This window comes from Cyprinus carpio, chromosome B16 (assembly GCF_018340385.1).
Source record: "Cyprinus carpio isolate SPL01 chromosome B16, ASM1834038v1, whole genome shotgun sequence".
NCBI classification, from domain to species: Eukaryota; Metazoa; Chordata; class Actinopteri; order Cypriniformes; family Cyprinidae; genus Cyprinus; species Cyprinus carpio.
In genome coordinates, this window is record NC_056612.1 from 28688143 (window position 1) to 28711631 (window position 23489).

At 36.0% G+C, this 23489-nt stretch overlaps 2 protein-coding genes across 3 annotated transcripts; both read left to right on the top strand.

The window, feature by feature from the left end:
- The first annotated feature begins 1804 nt into the window (after positions 1 to 1804).
- smpd5 (sphingomyelin phosphodiesterase 5) lies at positions 1805 to 13740 on the top strand. 2 transcript variants are annotated; one of them, XM_042741802.1, is made up of 8 exons: positions 1805 to 1934; positions 5957 to 7030; positions 8174 to 8250; positions 9114 to 9254; positions 9430 to 9519; positions 10475 to 10538; positions 10613 to 10772; positions 12619 to 13740. In XM_042741802.1, exons 2-8 carry the CDS (start codon positions 6024 to 6026, stop codon positions 12715 to 12717), a joined length of 1638 nt encoding a protein of 545 aa, XP_042597736.1. In that variant the 5' UTR covers positions 1805 to 1934; positions 5957 to 6023; the 3' UTR covers positions 12718 to 13740. The 2 variants fall into 2 exon arrangements, with proteins under 2 accessions (XP_042597736.1, XP_042597735.1); XM_042741801.1 differs by lacking the exon at positions 1805 to 1934 and adding an exon at positions 4060 to 4227.
- A 416-nt stretch (positions 13741 to 14156) lies between these two features.
- Positions 14157 to 23075, top strand: gpatch3 (G patch domain containing 3). The gene is made up of 6 exons (XM_042740298.1): positions 14157 to 14561; positions 15573 to 16564; positions 17341 to 17515; positions 19569 to 19628; positions 21713 to 21786; positions 22834 to 23075. Exons 1-6 carry the CDS (start codon positions 14210 to 14212, stop codon positions 22990 to 22992), a joined length of 1812 nt encoding a protein of 603 aa, XP_042596232.1. The 5' UTR covers positions 14157 to 14209; the 3' UTR covers positions 22993 to 23075.
- The last annotated feature ends 414 nt before the right edge of the window (positions 23076 to 23489 follow it).

Below are 23489 nucleotides of genomic sequence, written 5' to 3' on the forward strand. Positions count from 1 at the left end.
TTAAGTGTTGCATTGCCAGCAATTGTAAAATAAAAGTTTAAAAAGCTATTTAGATTAAAATGTAGGTGTTTTGTAGGTGTTTTGTACACAGTATTGTTGTTTTGACTTTAATGTGAAACGTGTGATTTTGTGGATCTTAAAATGTTTTTTTTTTCTTCACTCAGTTAAAATGAATAAAGAAAATGTAGGGTTTTCTTAATTTAAAAAAGGAGTAAAAATGGACAAAAAAATAAACAACAAAATTTTTAAAACTTTAGCAAAAACTTTAAAATAAAATATTTAAATATTAACACATTATAAATAAATATTATATAAACTATATATTTAGCATTGCATTCCGGCATTAGTAAAATGATGCAATCTTGTTTTTTTTTTTTTTTTTTTTTTTTTTTTTTGCTAAAGTGTGTAATTTTTTATCTTAAAATGTTTCAGAGATCACAGCATCAATCATTTTACAAAAGCTGGATGGAAAAAACCTGAAACCATCATCCTGACATATTGTTAGTTATTTCTCATTTGTTTGGTTAGATAAGTAAGTAAGGTAAGTAAAAATAAGACATCATGAATTATAATATGATGATATCTGTAATTAATATTTTTAAGACGGGTTTTCTGACAAAATGGGCCACCAAGTTTATAGTATATATATATATGTTTATATTTATCTGAGAACTTTATAACTTTAGAAACATTGTAAATAATTTATTGTAATTTATTATAATATTTTATAAATTTAATTTATGTTTTCTGTTTTTTTAGCAATAAATAAATAACATAAACAACAACATTGTTTTGGCAGCTTTTGGGGCTTAAATATATCATGAATTTTAAGATTTTCTGAATTTTTGTTTGATTGCTAGTCCAATAATTAAACAAACAAAGAAAAGGTAATAATAGTAACAACAACAACTACATAATAATTGCTGTTAGTAGTAGTTATAATAATAATTATAATAGTAATAGTACTAATAATAGTAATAGTAATAATAATAATAATAATAATAATAATAATGCCATGGCAGCTTTAGGGTTTAAACATATAATGAATTATATCTTCAAGATTTTCATTATTTTTGTTTAGTTTGTAAGTCCTAAATAAATAAATACTAATGATCATATATATATATATATATATATATATATATATATATATAATATATATATATATATATATATATATATATATTATATATTATATATTCAAGCGTTTTTAGATTTTAAGTTTAGTTGCTGGTCTTTCAGCTAAAATAAGCCCTCTTTTTTTAAAGCTAAAACTTTATGAATGTTATAAACTTTAAATCGTATAAACTTTATAGACTAACAGATATTTGTTGACTCCTTTCATTACAACTGTAAAAATAATACTGAGAATGAGTGTATGTTAATTCTTGGTTGTATATGTATGTATTTATTTATTAATTAATTAATGCAAGTTGTTTATTGAATATACATAAATATTAACTGCATTTTTGTAGGTATATTGCTAAGATGCAATGAACATTTATGTATTGTTTATGATTATTATATAATAAAAAATATCATTAAAAAAATGTCAAAAAGCTTCTTTTTTTTAAATGGTAGACAAAATATTAAGAGAATTTGTAATGATTAGCCAAAGAGTAGCTCGTTTTATCCGGCTTCACAGCACAGGGGCCTCTGGGGCCCCAAATCTCCAGGAAGTGAAGTCAGTTTATTTTCTGCAGAGGCGCGCACGTGCACGCGCAGGGATGTGTTCGGGCGGGCGGATGGCATGATTTTTTATTATGGTCGTGCGGTCGAGTCAAGCCGGAGGGAGGGGAGGGGGAGGAGGAAGGAAAGGTAAACCGCGTTCGGTGAATCAGAAAGCTGTCCGGTGAATCAGAAAGCTGTCCGGTGAACGAACGGACTGTGATGAGGCACAACATCAGCACGCGTTCACGACAAAACCCGCTCAGGTGAGTGACAGACACACAGACACAGACAGGTTTTGTCTTTCAATACAAAAACTGTGACAGGCGAAAATCAATAATAATGATAATTTGGCGCAGATGGCCGTAGACGTTGCCAGCACACGTGTGGAGTGCGTCTTGATTTCACTATCGATCCGCGTGCGCTAAAACGCGTTGGTGTATCGATTATTGCATTAGGTCGAATAAGTGTCGTAAATGCTCTCGATATTAATCCAGTATGCAGTTAAACTACAGCAGATGAAGCGGAGCTGTAAACCTCTAATCTCTCCAGAACAGCATACTAGAGTCTAGTGCATCTGGACCTGAGGATCAGGGATGAAGCAGGGCTGCTGAGGAAATGCACCGAGATCCTCTGATTGCTCTCTGCTAGATAACGTCATAATATCCTGTAGTTCTGGGCAGGGCTGTTGTGTGTGAGTTCAGGAACCCAGGGGAGTGTGACATTAGACACAGACAGAAAGGGGAAAGTCTAGCTATTGAAGAAACCAGTTTTGGGGCAAGAAGAGGCTTGATTTTTCTTGTTGTTACAGAATATACCTTTGTGTGTGTGTGTGTGTGTGTGTGTGAGTGTGTGTATTGAAGATGTATGTTTTGGGTCAGGATGGGTTTTTACAAGTGTCGTAAAAATATATATATATATATATATATATATGTGTGTGTGTGTGTGAATACCTCCTATATATATATATTATTTTCAAATATATATTTAAATATGTTTTTATAAAAATGTATTAAAAAAATTGTGCTAAAAATATGTTTATTAAAAATATATTCACATGAATATATATATATATATATATTATATATATATATATATATATATATATATATATATATATATATATATATATATATATGGTATACCAATACATTTTTGAGCAATTTTTTTTGCATATTTTTGAAAACAGCGGAAATACTTTCACGTTTAAAGAAAACCTTTATTTGTTTTCTATAACACGTGTGAATGCATTTATTAAAAAATAAAAGAGTCCGGAGTCATTATAAATCTAGTATTGATTGTGGGCTTTTCCACCTACATTTAGACTAAATAGGCTACTATAAGATTTGAAATGTATTTTCTTACAAATACATTGTGAAATATATTTTATGTATTTTTTTTCAAATATATTTTGATTAAAAATTTATTTATAAATTTTTAAATTATATGAGTTTTTTTATGTATTTTGATATATTTTTTGTATTTTTGTGTTTATTCTTTTTTTGTTTTATGAATTTGTATTGTATGTTTGTTTTTTTGTTTAAGTTCTTTTTTTGTTATATAGATTTGTTTTTTTTAATATTTGTGTTTTTGTGTGGTTTGTTAGGAGGACAATATTTGTCTGAGATACAACTATTTGAAAATCTGGAATCTGAGGGTGCAAAAAAATCTAAATATTGAGAAAATCATCTTTAAAGTTGTTCAAATGAAGTTCTTAGCAATGCATATTACTAATCAAAAAATTAAGTTTTGATATATTTACGGTAGGAAATTTTACAAATAATATCTTCATGGAACATGATCTTTAATTAATATCCTAATGATTTTTGGCATAAAAGAGAAATGTATAATTGTGATCCATACAATGTATTGTTGGCTATTGCTGCAAATATACCTGTGCTACTTATGACTGCTTTTGTGCTGCAGGGACACAAATATATACTGCACATTCATTTAGATTGCCATAAGGATCATGGATTTGATTCCTAGGGAGTGTATGTATTGAGAAAATGTATGCCTTTAATACAGTGCTAGTCGTTTGCATAAAAGCATCTGCTAAATGCATAAATTTAAATGTAAAATTTATGACCAACATTTTGTAATTCGTCATTTCAGACGTACTGATTAAAGATTAGAAGGCTAGAACTTAAAAAAATAAATAAAACACATGCATGGATGAATCCTTTACAATAAGATCAATAATGTTCATTTAGAAAATAGGTAGAAGTTTTATTTCATATCAAGAATATATAGTGCAATAAACTTGACGGCAGTAGCTGTCCGGTTCTGTATTTAGTGTCTCTGTGGTGAGTTTTGTTGAATGTGAACATGAACACCACCAGTTGAGAAGTGAAACTGACTTTATGGACATCAGTGGATGCATGGAAATAAAATTCCAACCAAAGCAAAGGTTAAGAAAACATGTTTCTCCTGTTCAGCCGGCAGCGACGTCACTGTGTTTGTCAAAGCCATTCACTGAACAATTGCATTGAAATGAAATGAAAGGAACAGGGATAGTCCACCAGCTCACTGTCACCAACTGACTAGTTGCATGTAGAGGTAGATATAGATTGTTTTTCACATTATTATTGTCACTTTAGTGTTTAAAGGGGGATGTATTAAGAGCTTCTTTTTCACAGCTTTCGTTACTTTCGTTTGCAGTTGTTCAGACTATTGTTTAAGTTTCATTTACCATTACAGAGTTTATAAATAATATAAATCAGTTTGTATTTTTTTATGTTTTTGCACTTTTATTCGTGTCTTTTATTTGTCTGTACATTAATAATTTTATTTCAGTTTTAGTTATTTCAACACATCAAGTTATACTAAAGAATATTGAGAAATCCACTTGACAACTAGCTAGCTTTTTATATCTCATTTTATATTTTAGTTAATGTTTATTTTATTTTAAGAAACAAAAATGTTTTTACGGTTTTAAGATTAGTTAACGATAATAACTCACTGACTAGCTGATTAAGTAAATATATAGTCTTTTACTTAACTAACACCAATAGCTGTTTTTTTAAATTAATGTATTCGTTTAAAAAAATGTCTATTTATTTTTTTATTATTTTTATTTTAACTTTAATTTATATAAATACATTTTTAATTTATTTAATTATTTTTTACTTATTTTAGTAATTCACGTTAAACTAAAAGAAAATGAGAAATGTTTACTCTGCAACAAGTTAATGTTTTTAAATATTTTGTTTTAAGTAATGAATTGTATTTATGTATTTATTTTCAGGTAAATTTATAGCTTTTCACTTTCCTAACATCGCAAACACAGCTAATTTATATTATTATTTTTAAAATGTCTATATACTTTTTTTTTGACAATTTTTATTTTATATTTAGTTTTAGTAAAATTTTAAATTTTAGTAAAATTCTTTGTTCCGATTTTAATTTTTTTTTTCTCTCTTCTTATTTTAGTAACTAAACAAAAATGTGAAATGTTTACTTGGCAACTAGCTGAATTTAAGTGTTTTATTTCACTTAAACATTTAACAAATTTTAAGCCGTAGTTCACTGAGAAGCTACGCAAAACCACATTCATAATTGCAGACCGATTTAATCGCGTGATTATGAAATCGATGAAATTGTTCTGCGAGTATGAAAGCAGTTTGTGTAGCTTGTCAATAAACTACGGCTCTGTGTAGTAAATGCTGCGCCATCTGAAACCATCGAGTTTGAGTCGTTTATAACATGCATTTGAAAACACAACATGCATCAAACATCTTTCCGAACATGTGAAGCATTTATGAACCACTTGTCCCACAAAATACCACATTTAATAACATGTTTTTATTCTAAACTCACTTAGCATTGCATTATAAAAATACTTTATTATAATGAAAATTATAATAAGAAGAACTTGGATAAACCATATTTGTGTCCCTGCAGCACAGAAGCAGTCATCAGTAGCACAGGTATATTTGTAGCAATAGACAACAATACATTGTATGGGTCAAAATTATATTTTTCTCTTTTATGCCAAAAATCATTAGGATTTTAAGTAAAGATCATGTTCCATGAAGATATTTTGTAAATTTCCTACCGTAAATATATCAAAACTTAATTTTTGATGCATTCCTGGTAAGACGTGCATTAACTTTCTTCTGCGGGGCGTATTTAGAGTTTCTGACCGAGAGCGCCATCTGGCCTTCGGATGGAGATTTACTACTAATCACAGAACCGTGCTTCACTGATGAGATACACTTGGATTAATCGCGCAGCCCTGCCTTACGGCTTTACTAACAAGTTTTCCCCCCGTGTTTGTCATTTTCAGAGTTCCAGCGGTTGTGAGGAGGATCTGAGATGCGAAGGCGTCTTTCGCTGGCGTGCGGCGCTGAGGCATGTCTTTAAGAGCGTCTCCTTTCCCCAATTTCTTCCTGGAAGGCCTCCATGCCGTGGGATGGGGTCTGATCTTCCCTTGTTTCTGGTTCCTGGACCGTCTCCTCGCCGTCTGCATCTCCACCAGTCTGGAGCGCATGTGGCGGCGCGAGATGGAGTGCTACCTCCACCCGCTCCAGGTCGTCTTCAGCTCCGTCCTCTTCTTCATCCTGTTCATAATCTCCACGCCGTTCGCCCTCCTGGGGTTCGTGCTGTGGGCGCCGCTGCAGGCCGTCCGCCGGCCGTTCGCGTACCACCATCAGGAGCAGATCATTCCCATGGAGGATCGCAATGCTAGGTGGGAAGAGACGGGGAAAGTCAGTTTTGGGTTTTTGACGGGAAACCTGTGTCTGCTTCCCGACGGCATCGCGCGCTTCAACAACCTCGGGCACACGCAAAAACGCGCGGCGTACATCGGTAAAAGCATCGTCCAAGGCGTCACCCGCCCTCACATCCGTATTTTCGTAGATTCTCCCAGCAGCTGCGGCACTGTTACGCCATCCAGCAGTTTGATCCCGCAACCGCCGCCATCCTCGTACGGATCCATAGACGTTTCCGCGTCCAACCAGATGGACGATGTTCGCGAAACCGACGGCCTTCCCAAACCCAACAGCAATCAGAACTCCAACCAGCACAAGGATCCGCCTCGGACGCTCCCACAAGACGCTGACGTCCTGATGGAAGTGTCCGCTCTGTTCCCGTCCTCCGTAGACATCGTGTGTCTCCAGGAGGTTTTCGATAAGAGAGCTGCTACGAGGCTCATGCGAGCTCTCGGTCCGCTCTACGGACACGTGCTCTACGACGTCGGCGTCTATGCCTGCCAGCCGGCTGGAACGTGCTCGTCTTTTAAGTTTTTTAACAGCGGTTTGTTCCTGGCTAGTCGCTATCCCGTGATGGAGGCTGAGTATCGCTGCTTTCCCAACGGACGAGGGGAAGACGCTCTGGCTGCCAAAGGACTTCTCACTGTAAAGGTACGACATCCGATTTAAAGGGATAGTTCATCAAAAATTAAAATCGTCATCATTAAGGGGCCGTTCACAAAGAATGCGTTATTCCATGCGTTATTTTTCTACGTAAGCATGCTAGACGGATGCGTATGACCAGAGCCCTTCTACGGAGAGCCTTCCCACTCTCTATTAAGTCCTATTGTACCGAATTTTGGTTGCAGTTCCACCAGAGTTCCACTGGGGGGCGATAGTCATGAGTGCAAAATGAATGGGAGTCTATGGGGCTAGACGGCTAAATTTGTCCCTTTCACACCCGATTGCCGTTGAGAAATCTCAGATCTGATTGTAGGTTTCCCAGGTTCAACATGGGTTATATGTCGAAAGTTGAATGAACGAGTACTTATGTCCTTTCGATTTCTTACAGGTTGAGTTGTTGTTGCCCATAACACGCTAGCATTCTGCTATAACGTATGACGTCATTGACATTTTAAAAGACTTTTTAAAGCAAATAAGTGACTCCCAGCAATGTGTAATTTCTTTGCATCTCCTTTCGAATACAGCATTCAAATTACTAGACAAAAAATATATATCCTGAGAAAAGTGGATTTTGAGGGGCATACCGCCATTGACCTCCATTCATTCTGCACTCGTCCTGTGAGCGCCCTCATATGGAATCAGAGTGGAACTGCAACCAGTTCAGAAGCCGGAAGTGTAGTGAGAGTGAAACTTCTCGCCATATTAGACATTCTCTGGTATGACCGATTTGCAGCATCCCGCAAATGACTGCCACGTTTTTAAGACACTGTCAAATAAAGGGCCGTTCACACAGAATGCGGTTTTCAATTGCAATGTGCTACTTTTCCATTGTTTTTCTATGTAAACACGCTAGATGGACGTGCATGACCGTTGCACGCGTCTTTTGCAGCGTATCACACATGAGCACAACATCAACAGCTACCATCAAATTGTTTTAATATCAGCGTTCTTTAAAATATCTTCTTGTGTACAAGTCTAATAGGTTTGGAACAACTTGAGGGTGAGCAGATGATGACCGATTTTTCACTTTTGGATGAACTACCCCTGTCACTTTTGATCTAGAACTTTTTTTTTAATAAAGGTTCGGAAACTAACAAAGTAAAAATATTTAAAATAATTTCTTTTCTCACGGTGGAAATTGGGTTGCAAAAAGGTGATAAGAAAATGGTCGGGTATATTAACTGCACTCACCTGCACGCTCCTGAAGGCAAGTGTTGTGATGCATCTACAGAAATAGTTTAATTGTAGAGTTAAAATTGTGTTTGTGTATTCACCTTCATGTCATTCTAAACCTGTTATTTATCCAGTACAGGGTTTTTATCATGAATTAAAACTTTTAAAATGTTTTGTTAATTGAAATTAAGCCGAAAAAAATATATATATATAAATATTAGATGGGAAAAACTCATTTCTAATTTTCATGTTTGAGGTTCTGCAATGTCAGGCGTGGAGGTAAACATATTACATATTTAATTTTTACATATTACATATTTATTTATTTTTCTCCTATTTTTTAATTATTTAAAATATTTTAATTTTATTTAATTTTATAAAAATATTTGAATTATATTTTATTTTATTTTATTTTATGTAATTATTAATTAAATATTATTTAATTAATAATTATTTTATCATCAGCTCACAAACCTGTCGTACAACAACAGCTCATAGTGACCATGTCTGCTACAAAAAGGACAAAACACCATTAAAGTGCCATAAAAGCATCACAGCAATAATCCATATGACTTTATATTACGACTTAGCGTTAAATAAAATAAAATCACTTGTGGCAAAGGTCTCAGATCTCAAATACAGGTTTGGAACAACATGAGGATGAAAGAATAATTAACAGAATATAGATTTTTGGATAATGCAGTGTGTAATGAAATCCAATCCAATGCAATTAAATAGTCTAGAATCTCAGTGGTCAAGAAGAATTGATTTTCGAATACTTGAGTTTTATTGTTTTGTGATCATTTTTAGTTTGAATCATACAAATTACAATTGCGCAAATAATATAATTGCATTTATTTATTTATGCATGCATGCATGCATGTGTTTGCTGCTCAGGGGACGGAGCGATTCGCTTCGAGCAGCTGAACATGTTGACCAAATGGATCAGTGAGTTCCAGGCAGTGACCAGACGAGAAGATGAGATGGTGATGTTTGATGTGCTCTGTGGAGACTTCAACTTTGACAACTGCTCTCCAGGTGCGTACTGAATAACTCCACACACACACACACAGACACACACAGACACACACACACACACACACACACACACACACGCTGCACGTCTTAGTCACAGAGCAGTGTTTATGCAGACGTTGTTGAGGGAACATCAGGCCTCATGTGCGGAGGATGTTCAGGTGTTGTGTGTTTTCAGACGACAGGCTGGAGCAAAGCCACAGTGTGTTTGAGGAGTACACGGACCCCTGCAGAGCCGGAGCCGGCCGAGAGAAGCCCTGGGTCATCGGTAACACCCTCAATTACTGTTCATTCACATTCATGCACAGTTTGTGGAAAGAAAATCTATGTTATTGAGTGGAAAGTTTCAGTTTGTGTTCCTCAGTTACATGGCTGGATAAAACTTATGGTGTTTATTTATTTATTTATTTATTTATATTTGGTCAGATATGACTGTTATGCTGTTGAAGTTTTATTTATTATTAGTTTGACAATATAGGTTGAATGCAGACAGTGTTATAGTAAACTAAAGCTGAAACTAAAATTAAAACAATTAAAAGCAACCTATTTATTACTTGAAATAAAATTAATTTATAGTTAATCTATATTGATTGAATGCAGTGTTATATTTTATTTCAGCTAGGTTTTATTTCAGAGAAAAGGCAACATTTCTTGTTTTAATTTAGTTTAAGTCGATATACTAAAATAACTAAAACTGAAATAAAAAATAATAAAAACAATAAAAAGACATGTATAATAATAATATTAATAAAGACATATTTAATAAAAAAAAAAATACTACAAATGACAAAAACGCACAACAAAGTTTTAACCAAAATTAAAATAACAGAAAATGTAAATGTAACTGATTCAAAATATTAATAAAAACAGTAGTATTTCGATGATACTTAAAATTATACTGTGGTTTGGTGTTATTAAGAGGATATTATTGTTTTTTTTTTATTGATAGTATTTCGATGATATAAAATGATACTGCTGTTTTTTTTTTCTTGTTTTTTTTTTCAATTTTTTAATCTGTTCTATTTATTTATTTATTTAAAAAACTGTTTCAATATTAAAAAAATGTTTGGGTATTTAGTGATTTTTTTCACTATTTATTGTATTTAATTGCAAATTGTTTACATAACTTATTAAAGTGAAATTACAATTAATATATATATTTTTTTGTAAAATTCCAAACATAAAGAGTTAAACAACAAAGCTTGTGTTGGTTGTGTTTGTAGGAACCCTGTTGGAGCAGCCAACGCTGTACGATGAGAACATGAGGACACCAGACAGCCTGCAGCGGTGACAGATTTGTTACATATTTTCATATGGTTTTGGTGTTTTGTGATCTAATGGATGTTTGACCGTCTCTGCAGGACTCTGGAGACTGAAGAACTGCGTAAGGACTATATTTCTCCTCCGGTGGCGGTCGAAGGTGTTCCTCTGGTCTATCCTGAGCCCGATGAGCCCTGGACGGGCCGCCGGATCGATTACCTGCTGTATCGAGAGAGCGCTGTCTCCAGTCACGGCAAAACTGTGCGCTTCCTTTCTGTGCTTTAATATTGACTTGGTGTACACTTGCCACAGAAGAGCCCAAATGACAAAAAAAACATCTGGATATATATATGTATACACTATAAAAAAAAAGCTGAGAAAACTTAAAAGTTTAAGGAGATTTTTGAGTTTGCTTAACTAGTTGTTTTCAGTTTTTTAGATATATATATATAAACGGGTCAAAAGTTTGGGATCAGTAAGATTTGTAATGTTTTTTAAAGAAGTCTCTTCTGCTCATCAAGGCTGCATTATTAGATCATAAGGATTATTTTCTAATAATATAAATCTTTGCTATCACTTCTTAATTAAACACATCCTTGCTGAATAAAAGTTTTAATTTCTTTCAAAAAAAGAAAGAAGGAAAATGTACTGACTCCAAACATTTAAACAGTAGTGTATATTGTTAGAAAAGATTTCTATTTTAAATAAATGCTCTTCTTTTTAACTTTTTATTCATCAAAGAATCCAAAAAAATATGAAGCAGCAACAGTTTCAACACTGATAATAAATCATATTAGAATGATTTCTGAAGATCATGTGACACTGAAGACTGGAGTAATGATGCTGAAAATACAGCTGCGCATCACAGAAATAAATTACAGTTTAACAGAGATTCACAGAGAAAAAAATTGCAATTGTTTGAAATTGCAATATTATTTCACAATTTTTACTGTGTTTTTGATCAAATAAATGCAGCCTTGATGAGTAGAAGAAACTCCTGTAAAAAATATTCAAAATCATTCTGATCACAAACTTTTGACCAGTAGTGTATATATATATGTATATGTATATGTAGTAAAATAACTAAAACTAAAATACAATTAATAAAATATGTATGCATATACATTTAAAAACAACAACAAAAAAGAACATGAAATCAAAAAATCAAATCAAATTCAAAATCTTAACAATATTTCATTGAGCTTCACTGTTAACAACATATATTTATCATATATTTTGAATACATTTGGACCAGATTTGTGTGTGAGTGCTGTGTGTGTGTGTGTGTGAGTGTGTGTGTGAGTGTGTGTGTCTTGTGTGTGTGTGTGTGCGTGTGTGAGTGTGTGTGATGTGTGTGCGAGTGTGTGCGAGTGTGTGACAGTGTGTGTGTGAGTGTGTGTGTGTGTGTGTGTGTGTCACTGTGTGTCACTGTGTGTGTGTGTGTGTGTGTGAGTGTGGTGTGCACACGAGTGTGTGAGTGTGTGTGTGTGTGTGGTGAGTGAGTGTGTGTGTGTGTGTGTGTGTGGTGTGTGTGTGTGCGGGTGTGTGAGTGAGTGTGTGTGTGTGTGTGTGTGTGTGAGCGTGTGAATGTGAGTGTGTGTGAGCGTTGTTGTGGTGTGTGTGTGTGTTGTTGTGTGTGTGTGAGTGTGAGTGTGAGTGTGTGTGTGTGAGTGTGTGTTTGTGTGTGTGTGTTTGTGTGTGTGAGTGAGAGTGTGTGTGTGCTGCGTGTGAGTGTGTGTGATTGTGAGTGTGTGCGTGTGTGAGTGAGTGAGTGTGATTGTGAGTGTGTGTATGGTGTGTGAGTGTGTGTGTTGTGTGTGTGTGCGTGTGTTGTGTGTGTGAGTGTGTGTGTGTTGTGTGTAAAGTGTGTGTGTGTGAGTGAGTGAGTGTGTGTGCGTGTGTGTGTGTGTGTGTGTGTGTTTGTGTGTGTGTGTGTGTGTGAGAGTGAGTGTGATGTGTGTGTGTGTGGTGTGTGTGTGTGTGTGTGTGCGTGCGTGCGTGTGTGTGTGTGTGTGCGCGTGCATGCGTGAGTGTGTGTGTGTGTGTCATAAAAGATGCCCCCTTGATGAAGTCGCTGAAGGCAGCTGAAGTGTTTGCTGTGTTTCAGGAGCTGGAGGAGTTGACGTACGTGACGCAGCTGGCTGGACTCACGGATCACGTTCCTCTGGCCTTCAGGCTCTCCGTCTCTCTGGATCCACAGCACTAATACACAAAGATGTGTGCTTACGAGTGGACCAGACGGATGAGGACACTTCAAAACATCCATCAGAAAGCAACCAAATGCTTCAGACCAACAGTTCACCTCAAATAGCTATCATTCATTCACACTCGGATGAGTTAATGATGACAGAATCATTTTTAGGGATCAGTAAAAGAAGAGGCCTATCATTTTAAATGCTTGAGATGTGGAGAAACACCAAATATCACTTTATGAATCACTGTATAATCAAAGCAATAGTTCTGACACTCGTTCCTATGCATCTGTACAGTGCCAGAGTTTATCTAAGCATAGATATTACAAACACATAGAGAACATTCTGTTTTTTTATGACACTGTTTTTTTTTTTTCATGATGACACAGAAATGATTTTAGAAATATATTTTAATAAAAGGGTAGTTTTTTCATAACACGTGATCCTTGACTTTTTCCTGTGTTTCTTCAGTCCTCTGTGAAATCATTTATTATTGTATTTCCTGATCATATTAAGCATTTTGTCTTTCTTGAACCATAACACAGTAACACTATACCTGGTATTCGAATCATATGCTTTATTTTCTCTTTCAGAAATAATAAATGTACATTCATTTTATTTACTTTTTTATATCTTGAAATGCAACTGAAGTCCATTTGGGTAAGTGTGTTGCCAAATGCATGGATGTACATTTACAGAAATACCATACTGATTCAGTTTAAATACCATGGTATTTTAAATGTGGTAAAGTATAATAGTATTTTTTAAAACATTGTGATGCAAAAACTTGAGAACTCACAAATAAAGTGTTTCAAATGTTTTATTTTAATAGTAAAACATAACGTGTCCAATATCAACAAGGATCGTAAAAAAAACTTAAAGGTTGTAAATAAAATCGATTATTGGAGTAGGATTTGCGAGAAAATATAATTAAAGTCATTTTATGCTATATTCAGTGCTGTAATTATATGTGTCTCTGGAGAACAAAAGCAGTCATAAGTAGCACAGGTATATTTGTAGAAATAGACAACAATACATTGTATGGGTCACAATTATACATTTCTCTTTTATGACAAAAATCATTAGGATATTAAGTAAAGATCATGTTCCATTAAGATGTTTAGTAAATTTCCTACTGTAAATATATCAAAACTTAATTACAGATTAGTGATATGCATTGCTAAGAACTTCATCTGAACAACTTTAAAGATGATTTTCTCAATATTTAGATTTTTTTGCACCCTCAGATTCCAGATTTTCAAATAGTTGTATCTCAGACAAATATTGTCCTCCTAACAAACCATACATCAATGGAAAGATGTATAAATCTCAAAAAAAAAAAAAAAATTATGATTGGTTTTGTGGTCCAGGGTCACATTTTAAATTTCTACACCCATTTATTATTTATTTTTTATACTGTACGTTATTTCATGCTTTTATTTTGAAATAACTTCCGCGTGTGTGTGTTCGGAGCCGGATGTGGATTCCAGTTGCGCAGTCTGAAGTATGGCGGCGTCGGAAGAGGTGACGTTTTTCGTTGTAAACAACATTCCCGCTCTGTTCCGATCCGCGGAGCTGAGGAACTATTTCAGTCAGTTTGTCGAGAGTAAAGGGTTCGCGTGTTTCCATTACCGCCATCGGCCCGAGGTGCGAGCGCAGGGCGCCGGAAACAGCGGATCCGGCGAGAGGGGCTCGGAGGGGAAAGCCGCAGGCTCGTGTTGTTGTGTGGTATCGGTTCGCTCTCGGGAGTCAGACAGATTCGTGAAGATGTACTCAGGGAACCACTGGATCGACTCTAAAGGAAACTGGCTGAGAAGAAAGTGTTTGATCCGGAGAGTCAGAGTATCGGAGCAGGCCGGTGAGCGCGCTGCCAAAATAAAAGTCCCACTGCACGAATATAAAGTGTAGGACAATAACAAGCAGTTCTTCATATTTCTGTTTTCCCTGCTAATATTTTTACTGGCCCAAGCACAACACAAATACATAAATAGATGCAATTTTAATTTAATGTTTACATTTGTAATTTTTTAGAATATAAATGCATTTTTCACTTTATGTTTATATTTTTGATTAAAACTGAAAATTAAAGTACTTTTTATAAATTGGGATTAATTTATCTTCACATTTAGATCTTTTTCATAATTAAAATATGTTCATAAGTTAAGATTTAACATGTAATGTTTACATTTATGTATTTTGTTATTCAATCAAATAAAAAAAATTTTTTTTAACATTTGGTTTACGTTTGAATATCATATAATTAATAAGAATGTAATTTTTGGATACATTAAGATAAAAAAATTATAATTGTGTGTTTGCATTTATACGTTTTATTTATATTTATACATTTTACGTTTTATGGTATATTTAACAAATTATAAATATAACATAAATGACTATTTCATAAATTGTACTTTATTTTATATTTACGTTAATATTTAACTTTTTTTGTAAATTAAGATTCATCATTTAAGGTGTACATTTACAATTTTTGTGTTCAAATTAAAACAATAAATGTTTTTTAAAATAAATTTAAATATATACTTTTATGCATGATCTATGAATTATAATTACATCAAAATCAGTGAAGACGTGTTTAAAATGTGGTGAATATATATGAGACTATATGGCCATTTCAGGTTCTTCTAGATGTTTTGTGAAGGTGTTGAAGGGTGAACATGAACCATCTGATAAATTAACTATTACATTTCAACGGGAAAATGGGAATTATGGGTAAAGGTCAAGGGTCATCACCCGGTCACACCCTGAAAGATTAAGATGATGTCAAGTAAACTAAAGTCAATGTTAACACCCATCTTACCAAAGTCCAAGTTGTTTTATAATCATCATATTTTATCTGTGTTTATAGAGCATAATTCATTCCCGTACAAGACGAAGGCCGAGATGAGACGACACTTCGCCCAATCAGAGCACTTCACGCTGTCGGACCTCAAGGGTCTGCCGGAGCTCAATCCGCCCTCGCTCATGCCGGCGGGGAACGTTGGCACACCTGTGAGCGTTTTCCTGGAGCTCATCCAGTCCTGCCGTCTGCCGCCGCGGCTCATCCGCAAACTGGGGCTCACGTTTCCTAAGACGGGCTCGAATCGCCGCTACGGGAACGTGCCCTACATGTATCGCAACACGACAGTCATGAGTCCCGCGGAGGAGAGCGTCTTCACCGCCGGAGGAGTCGAGATCTCGGGGCCCGACCGCCTGGACACGCCCACAACCTCACATACAAAAGATAAAAACACGCCCACAACCCCACAGACAGTAGATAAGGACACGCCCACAACCTCGCGGAGAGTAGAGACGCCCACAACCTCACGGACAGTAGATAAGGACACGCCCACAACCTCACAGAGAGTAGATAAGGACACGCCCACAAGACCTCACGGAACCTCGCGGAGAGTAGATAAGGACACGCCCACAACCTCGCGGAGAGTAGATAAGGACACGCCCACAACCTCACGGACAGTAGATAAGGACACGCCCACAACCTCGCGGAGAGTAGATAAGGACACGCCCACAACCTCACAGAGAGTAGATAAGGACACGCCCACAACCCCACAGACAGTAGATAAGGACACGCCCACAACCTCACAGAAAATAGATAAGGACACGCCCACAACATCACGGAGAGTAGATAAGGACACGCCCACAAACTCACAGACAGTAGGTAAGGACACACCCACAACCTCACAGACAGATGAAGAGGACACGCCCACAACCTCACAGACAGATGAAGAGGACACGCCCACAAACTCTCAGACAGATGAAGAGGACCCACCCAGTTCTCCACTTGTCAATCAAGAGTCACAGGAAGCAGGAAGTGAAGAGGAGCTGTCCGGCCCTGATGATGTGAGTTAGATAATAACATTTATGTTTCGATATGGCTTTATGAGGTTGTCATATTGCACAGACTGCGATTGAATTAAATGAAATTAAAATAAAAAAAGTTTATTTTTTATTAATCAAGATTTATCATTTTATATACATATTTTGATATAAATATTATTTAATTAATTTGTTTTTTCAAAGATTTTTTAAATCATTAATGGAATTTATGTAATTTATCAAATTAATTTATATAAAACCTTTTCTAAAGCCTAATTGATTAATCCATTATTATGATTTTATAGTCATGGATGGGTCAGAAACAGTGGGAATGTAGCCTATGAATTTTTTTTTTTATTATTGTACAGCCATAAAATAATGCATTGCAATTTTTATTTTATTTTATTTATTTTATTAAAAAATGTCTTTCCCTATTTGTTTATTTTTCATGTTTTAAAGGATAAATATTACATTAAAATGATTAATTTATGAAATTGTTTTTAATGCATATACACTCCCCAACAAAACTACTAAAATCACTCATTCTAGAATGATGAATTATTTCCAAATAAAATTAAGTCATCTTTTACCAAATTGTATTTTTTCACATTGCAGAATTTTTTTTTTTTAATAATTTAAAACATGAAAAAAAAACCCTGATATGATGGCCTTGTGCTCTGAAGACTTTTCAGTCTGTTGTTTCTTCGTCTCAGTATCATGCACATGAGTGATGTGAAGGGGCTGAGTCTGGATGAACTGTATGTGGGGCAGGTTGTGTATGATTTCTGTGTTCTGTGCAGGATGATGACCGCTGTGAGGAGTGGGAGCGTCACGAGGCCCTCCACGAGGACGTCACCAGTCAGGAGCGCACTAAAGAGCGGCTGTTTGAGGAGGAGATCGAGCTCAAGTGGGAGAAGGGAGGATCGGGCCTCGTCTTCTACACAGACGCTCAGTTCTGGGAGGAGGAGGAAGGAGGTACAAACAGCTATTCTGAGTTCAGACTGAAAGGTTTCTGTTGGTCCACTAGTACAGATTTCTGCTTGCCATGCCAATATTTTAACTGGTCCCATCACAAAAATATATGAAGTTTTCATGAACTAAGATTTTTTTTGTTGTTGTTGTATTTGTGTAGATTTTTAATTATTATGTATAAATATTTATCATTTTTATAAATATTTATTGTTTTAATAAATAAGTAATATCAATTATTATTTTTTTCTTTTTCATATTTTTATTATTATTTTGTAAAAGTTTAAAATTGCTAAATATATTTTTTTCATAAAGTAAGGTATGATTTTTTAAATTTACATTTATATTTTTTAGAATTAAAATTTAAAACTTAGATTTTTAAAATAAATTTTAGAATTAAAATTTAAAACTTAGATTTTTTTAGTTTTTTTAAATTATTTTATTTTTTTTTTTTTATTATTTATTATTAATTTTTTTTATTTTGTTAAGATTTGTTTATCACTATGCCCACAGGAACTACGCGAAAAGCCCGGCTGCTATATAGATTATTGCCAAAAAGGTAAGGTCAATCTCTTTAACCACAATTGTATTTTTCACATGCCACCAGAAATTTGTTGTGTTATTGTACAATATTATGAAGCATGAAAAAACGCCTGATGGTGATGCGCTTGTGCTACGAAGGACTTGTGTAGGTCAATCTGTTTGTTTGTTTTAGCCGGTGTCTCAGGTGGGTCATGCCGTGATGATGTGAAGGGCGGGGCGGGTGGGTCGGGATTGAACTGGTATGTGGGGGCAGGTTGTGTATGATTTTCTGTGTTCTGTGCAGGATGATGACCGCATGTTACGGAGTGGAGCTTCACCGGGCCCTCCACGAGACGTCACCCAGTCGGAGTCGCACTAAAGCGCGGCTTGTTTGTTAGCGGAGATTCGAGCTCACGTGGGAGAAGGGCGGATCGTGCCTCGTCTTCCTACACAGACGCTCAGTTCTGGGAGGAAGGAAGAAGGAGGTACAAAACAGCTATTCGCTGTAGTTCAGACTGAAAAGGTTTTCCTCGTTGGTCCACCTATACAGATTCTGCTTGCCAATGCACAATATTTTAAGGGCGGTGGTCCCATCCACCAAAAGAATATGAAGTTTTCAAATGAACTAAGATTTTCTTTTTGGTTGTTGTGGGTATTTGTGTAGATTTTTTAATTATTCTAGGTTATAAATATTTATCATTTTTTAGAATATATTTGGTGTTTTAATAAAGTAAGTAATCTCAAAGTTAATTATTTTTATTTCCTTTTTCCTATTTTTATTATTATTTATGGTAACAAGTTTAAAATTGTGTCTAATATATTTTTTTTCATAAAGTAAGAGTATGATTTTTTTTAATTTACATTTATATTGCCTTTAGAACTTAAAATTTCAAACTACTTAGACAGTTTATTAAAATAATTTAAAATATTCAATTTATACTTTACCTAGTTAACAATTTACTCTAATGGTGAATGTCTGCCCCTTACGCAATTTGATTTCACTAATATTTTATTTATTTTCATATACATTGTTTATGTTTTATATAATTTTATATGTAAAATGCATTTCTATAATTTTTTATATTGTTTTCAGGAATGCTATAAAGCACAATAGACACCTAACCCAATTCTATGATTGCAATATATCTATAGAGAGTTCATGCATGAACTTTGGTTAATAAAATTGAGCCAGAGCAATGGAGCATGGAAATGGTAAGAGGTAACGGGTTTTTTGTAATTAATCCTGGAAACTCAAACACTATTTATTCATTCATTCATTTATGAATAAAACATTATGTATTGTTTTTGTAATTTTTAACACATTTCTTATTGATTTTGTAATTTAAAACACTATTTATTCATTCATTCATTTATGAATAAAACATTATGTATCGATCTTTCGCGTGATTTTATCAAGACTATCAAACGTTATTCTAGCATTTAAAAAAAAAACAATAATTTCGCCTGTTGACAAGTTTAAAAAGGCCCTGAATAAGTTGGCTGATGTTGATAATTTTCTCTCTTTGGTTTCGCACAGACTTCGATGAGCAAACAGCAGACGACTGGGACGTGGATATGAGCGTGTACTATGACAGAGGTTCGTGATCAGATCGTTGTGAGCGCTGTGACAGAAGAGCAGCGTCAGACATGGCTGTGATTGTGTGTGTAGGTTCGTCTCGGTGCAGTATCGAGAGGCGTTGGAGGGTTAGGAATTGGTTTTGTTTTTTTTTTTTTTTCTTAGGAGGGGGTTGGTTTTGGGATTCAGGGGTTTTTTTGGGATTGGCGGAGTGTGAGATGTGTGTGTTTTTGTGTGTTTCTCTTCATAGGCAGCTTTGAGCGCTTTTTAAGGAGGTTCGGGAACTTTTTTTGGTTGGTTTATTTTTGTTCTTTTGTTTTTTATTTTTTTTATTGTTATGGTGACTGTATGCATTGTAGTGGTGAGTTGTATTTAAATAGTTGATTATGGTTCTTTTGAATTGCATTTTAAAGGGGTCGAGAACGACTTGGCTGCTACATCCTTTATTCTTTTGTCTATAAGGTATTCTGAGCATTGTGGTGGCCCCGCCACTCTCACACTTAGATTGCCTACAACTTATCATTTCATCATTGTTGTGTTTAGGGGCATAACTCGCCCGATAAAAAAAAAGCGTTGAGTCATGTTACGATTAAATACACAACCGCCTCCAGCAGTGCGGACGTGGTGCGATGGTTGTGAAAACCAGTATAGGGGGAGATCGGGTCTCGTCATAGCGCTTTGATCGACATACTTCTTTTTGCCCCCAAACGAAGACCACAAACGAACTTTCGTCCTGAAAGTGATAATCGGAGGGCCTTTTAGGGTATCAAATTGGGGCTGAACGTGCAGCGTTGTATTAGGGAGTCTGGTAGGAAGTGTAGCTTAGACAGGGCAGTGATAGTAGAGACGGTTCGGTGGCGTAGTGCTAAAACGGAGCATTCTGAATGCGGAATCGTTGTACGTAGCTACAAACCAGCGTATGACATTTAGGGAATACAGAGATAGGAAGGCCTGGGAGTGGCTAACCAAACAGGCAGCGCGATGTAGAATCGTGGGGGCGGGGCTAAACACGGCAGCAAACTTGTATAATCGGGTGGGCTGAGTGCTCTAAAAGGGTCATCGAGTGATCGTTAAAGAATCAAGCGAAAAAGGTGGGCGGCGGGAATGAGAGTAAAGGCGTGATGTGAATCGTGAAAAAAAATAAAAGTCGTGATTGTAGAAATCGTGGCGTGGTGATCCAAGCAGCATTGTAGAAATCGGTGGCGTGCTAACGGCGCGATGTAGTTCCAAGTCGGTGGGCGGAGTACAAACAGCGCAGTGATTGTAGAATCGGTGGGTGGGGCTAAACAGGCAGTAATGTCGATCTTCTGCAGAGGCGGGGGTATTATCCAACACGTTATACTACATCACAGAGTAAACATTCCACAAGCTGTCCCATTTGGTTGGGGGGGAGGCAGTAGACTGGGCTTTCTTAATCCCAGCCTGTTCTTTAGACGCTAACGAATAAAGTTTTGAGTTCTTGAACTATACAGGATGTTTTTAATAGTACCATTGATTACTCTCGTTACATGTCAAACAGAGTCAAGAAGCAAAGGTCGTTTCTTAGTTCATGACCCCTTTCATTCACTGCAAGATTTAGTAAATTGCATTAACGTTCAAATTTTTATAACCAAAAAGTATACGTGATTTTATGTCACCATTTATAATTTTTTTGCATTTTTGAAAAGTTAAGATTTCGTTGACGTTTATTTTTTATTTTTTGGGATTTAGTTTATGTTTATTTTTTATTTTTTGGTTTTGAAAAGTTAAGATTTCGTTGATGTTTATATATTTAAAAAGTCCTAATTATATTTTGTTTATAAATGAATAAATTAAGAATTTATTAAGTTTTAATAGTTACAACTTTGTCAGCTAAACTAAGGGAAGTCATATGCCTAATGGGTTAGAGAGTCGACTCCAATCGCAGGGTTGTGAGTTCCAGAGTCTCGGGCCGCAGGAATTGTGTTTGGGGGGTTGCATGTACAGTTTCTCTCTCACACCTTCAATACCATGACCTGTAGGTGCCCTTGAGCACACGGCACTGAACCCCCACCCTGCTCCCCGAAGTCGCGCCGCAGCAATATAATGGCTGTGCCCACGGCTCTAGGTGTGTTTCGTGTTCACAGCTAGTGGCAAGTCTTCTCGCTCTGTGTGTGAGTGCCCTTCGGATGGGTTACAAGTGCAGAGCACAAACTTCTTAGTGGGTTCACCATTACTTGGCTGAATGTCACGTTTCACTTTCACTTTCACTTTTAAAACCAAAAATGATCAATGCTGGTTGTGGTGATGCGCGTTGGAATGCTGGGTGTGAATGATGTGTGTAGTGAACTGGGTTATTTGCGTATGGTGACTTTTGTGTGACTGATGTGTGGGGTTGGTGTTTGATTTTGGTGTGTGTGTGGGGGAGTGGGTGGGTGGTGGTGTGTTGGGGGTTCATGTAATGTCATGTTATGTGGGTGTGGTTGGGTTACAGTGCCTACTTCATTGCTGTTGTGTGCTCTGTGTGGTGGGTGGGTCAGTGTGGGTGTGTTTAGGGTGGTGTGGGTTTGTGGGGTGTGGGCGTGTGGGTGGGAGGTGGGGGGATGTTGTGTCGTGTGTGAGCACACGTTTGTGTGGTGTGTGTTGGGGGACTGGGGGTGGGGGTGTTTGGTGTCTTAGACTGATGAAACATGTGTGTGGCGGATGTGTCGTGACAGGGTGCTGGTGTGTGGGTTGGGTGGTGGCGTGTGTGGGATGGGTGTAAAGTGGTGTGGTTAACGTGGGTGTGTTTGTGTGTGTTTGTGTGTGTGTTGTGTGTGTGTGTTTGTGCTGGGAGCTGTGTGTGTGTGTGTGTGTGTTTGTGTGTGGTTGTTGGGGTGTGGGGGGGTGGTGTGATGGAGAAGCAGGGCTGGAGGGACGGGTGAGTGTGTAGGGGGGTGGTGGGGATGTAGTGGTGGAGGGGGGCAGGAGGGGTGGGGTTTAGGAGGAGGTGGATTTCGAAGGCCAGCATCCCAACTGTAGGAGAGGCTTCGGGTGAGTCTCCGCTGCTTGTTTCAATCTTGCACATTTCAGTTCTCAGAACCAATGTGTGCGCATGAGGTGGGGGTGTGGGGCTGGGTGGGGTTCTAGCGTGTTAATTCTTATGAGATGATTTCCCCCTCATTTTTATGACTTTTGAATGATGCGTTTGATTTGTGTCATATTTGCCATGTCAGGTGACTCACGGAGAGAAGCCTCTCTGCTGTCTATTACTTCCCACGTATAAAAGCCCAGAAAAGCATCACTGATTCTGCATACCATCTCCACGGTTTATGATGAACCTAAAGACATTGATAAAGGCGATGAAGTGCTGCGGCGTCAACCCAGCACCAGCATGAAGTACAGACACCGGACACGACCGCTGAACACTAGTGGTGTTCACTATTAAGACTGATGAAAACAATGACTGTTTTTACACAGAGCTGTGCATTATTTTTCTGTAACTATTGTATTAAAAGTTTTTAACAGAAACAAATACGCTTTTGTTTTCTTTATATTATGTTTATGTGCCATCATCATTATCATTACAGTATTATATTACTAATGCTTGTATTATATTTTTTTTTTGTAGTTTTCAACAGAAACAAATCGAATAAGGGAGAGGGAATAAGTTTTTTTATTTTTTTTTTCATTGTTTTCCAATTAATCTCAATCAAACTGCAGTTGGGTTATTTTTATTAGGTTAAAAAATAACTAAAAATACAGCTAACACAATAAAACAATAAAAACTTGATGACATAAAAAATGAATTTTAAAAAACGTTATATGATGTATCTGTTTTTGCAAAATAATAATATGAGGAAGCTGTCAAATGATTAATCACGTTAATCACATCCAAAAAAAGTTTTGGTTTACATAATATATGGTGGGTTTCAGGGTTATCTG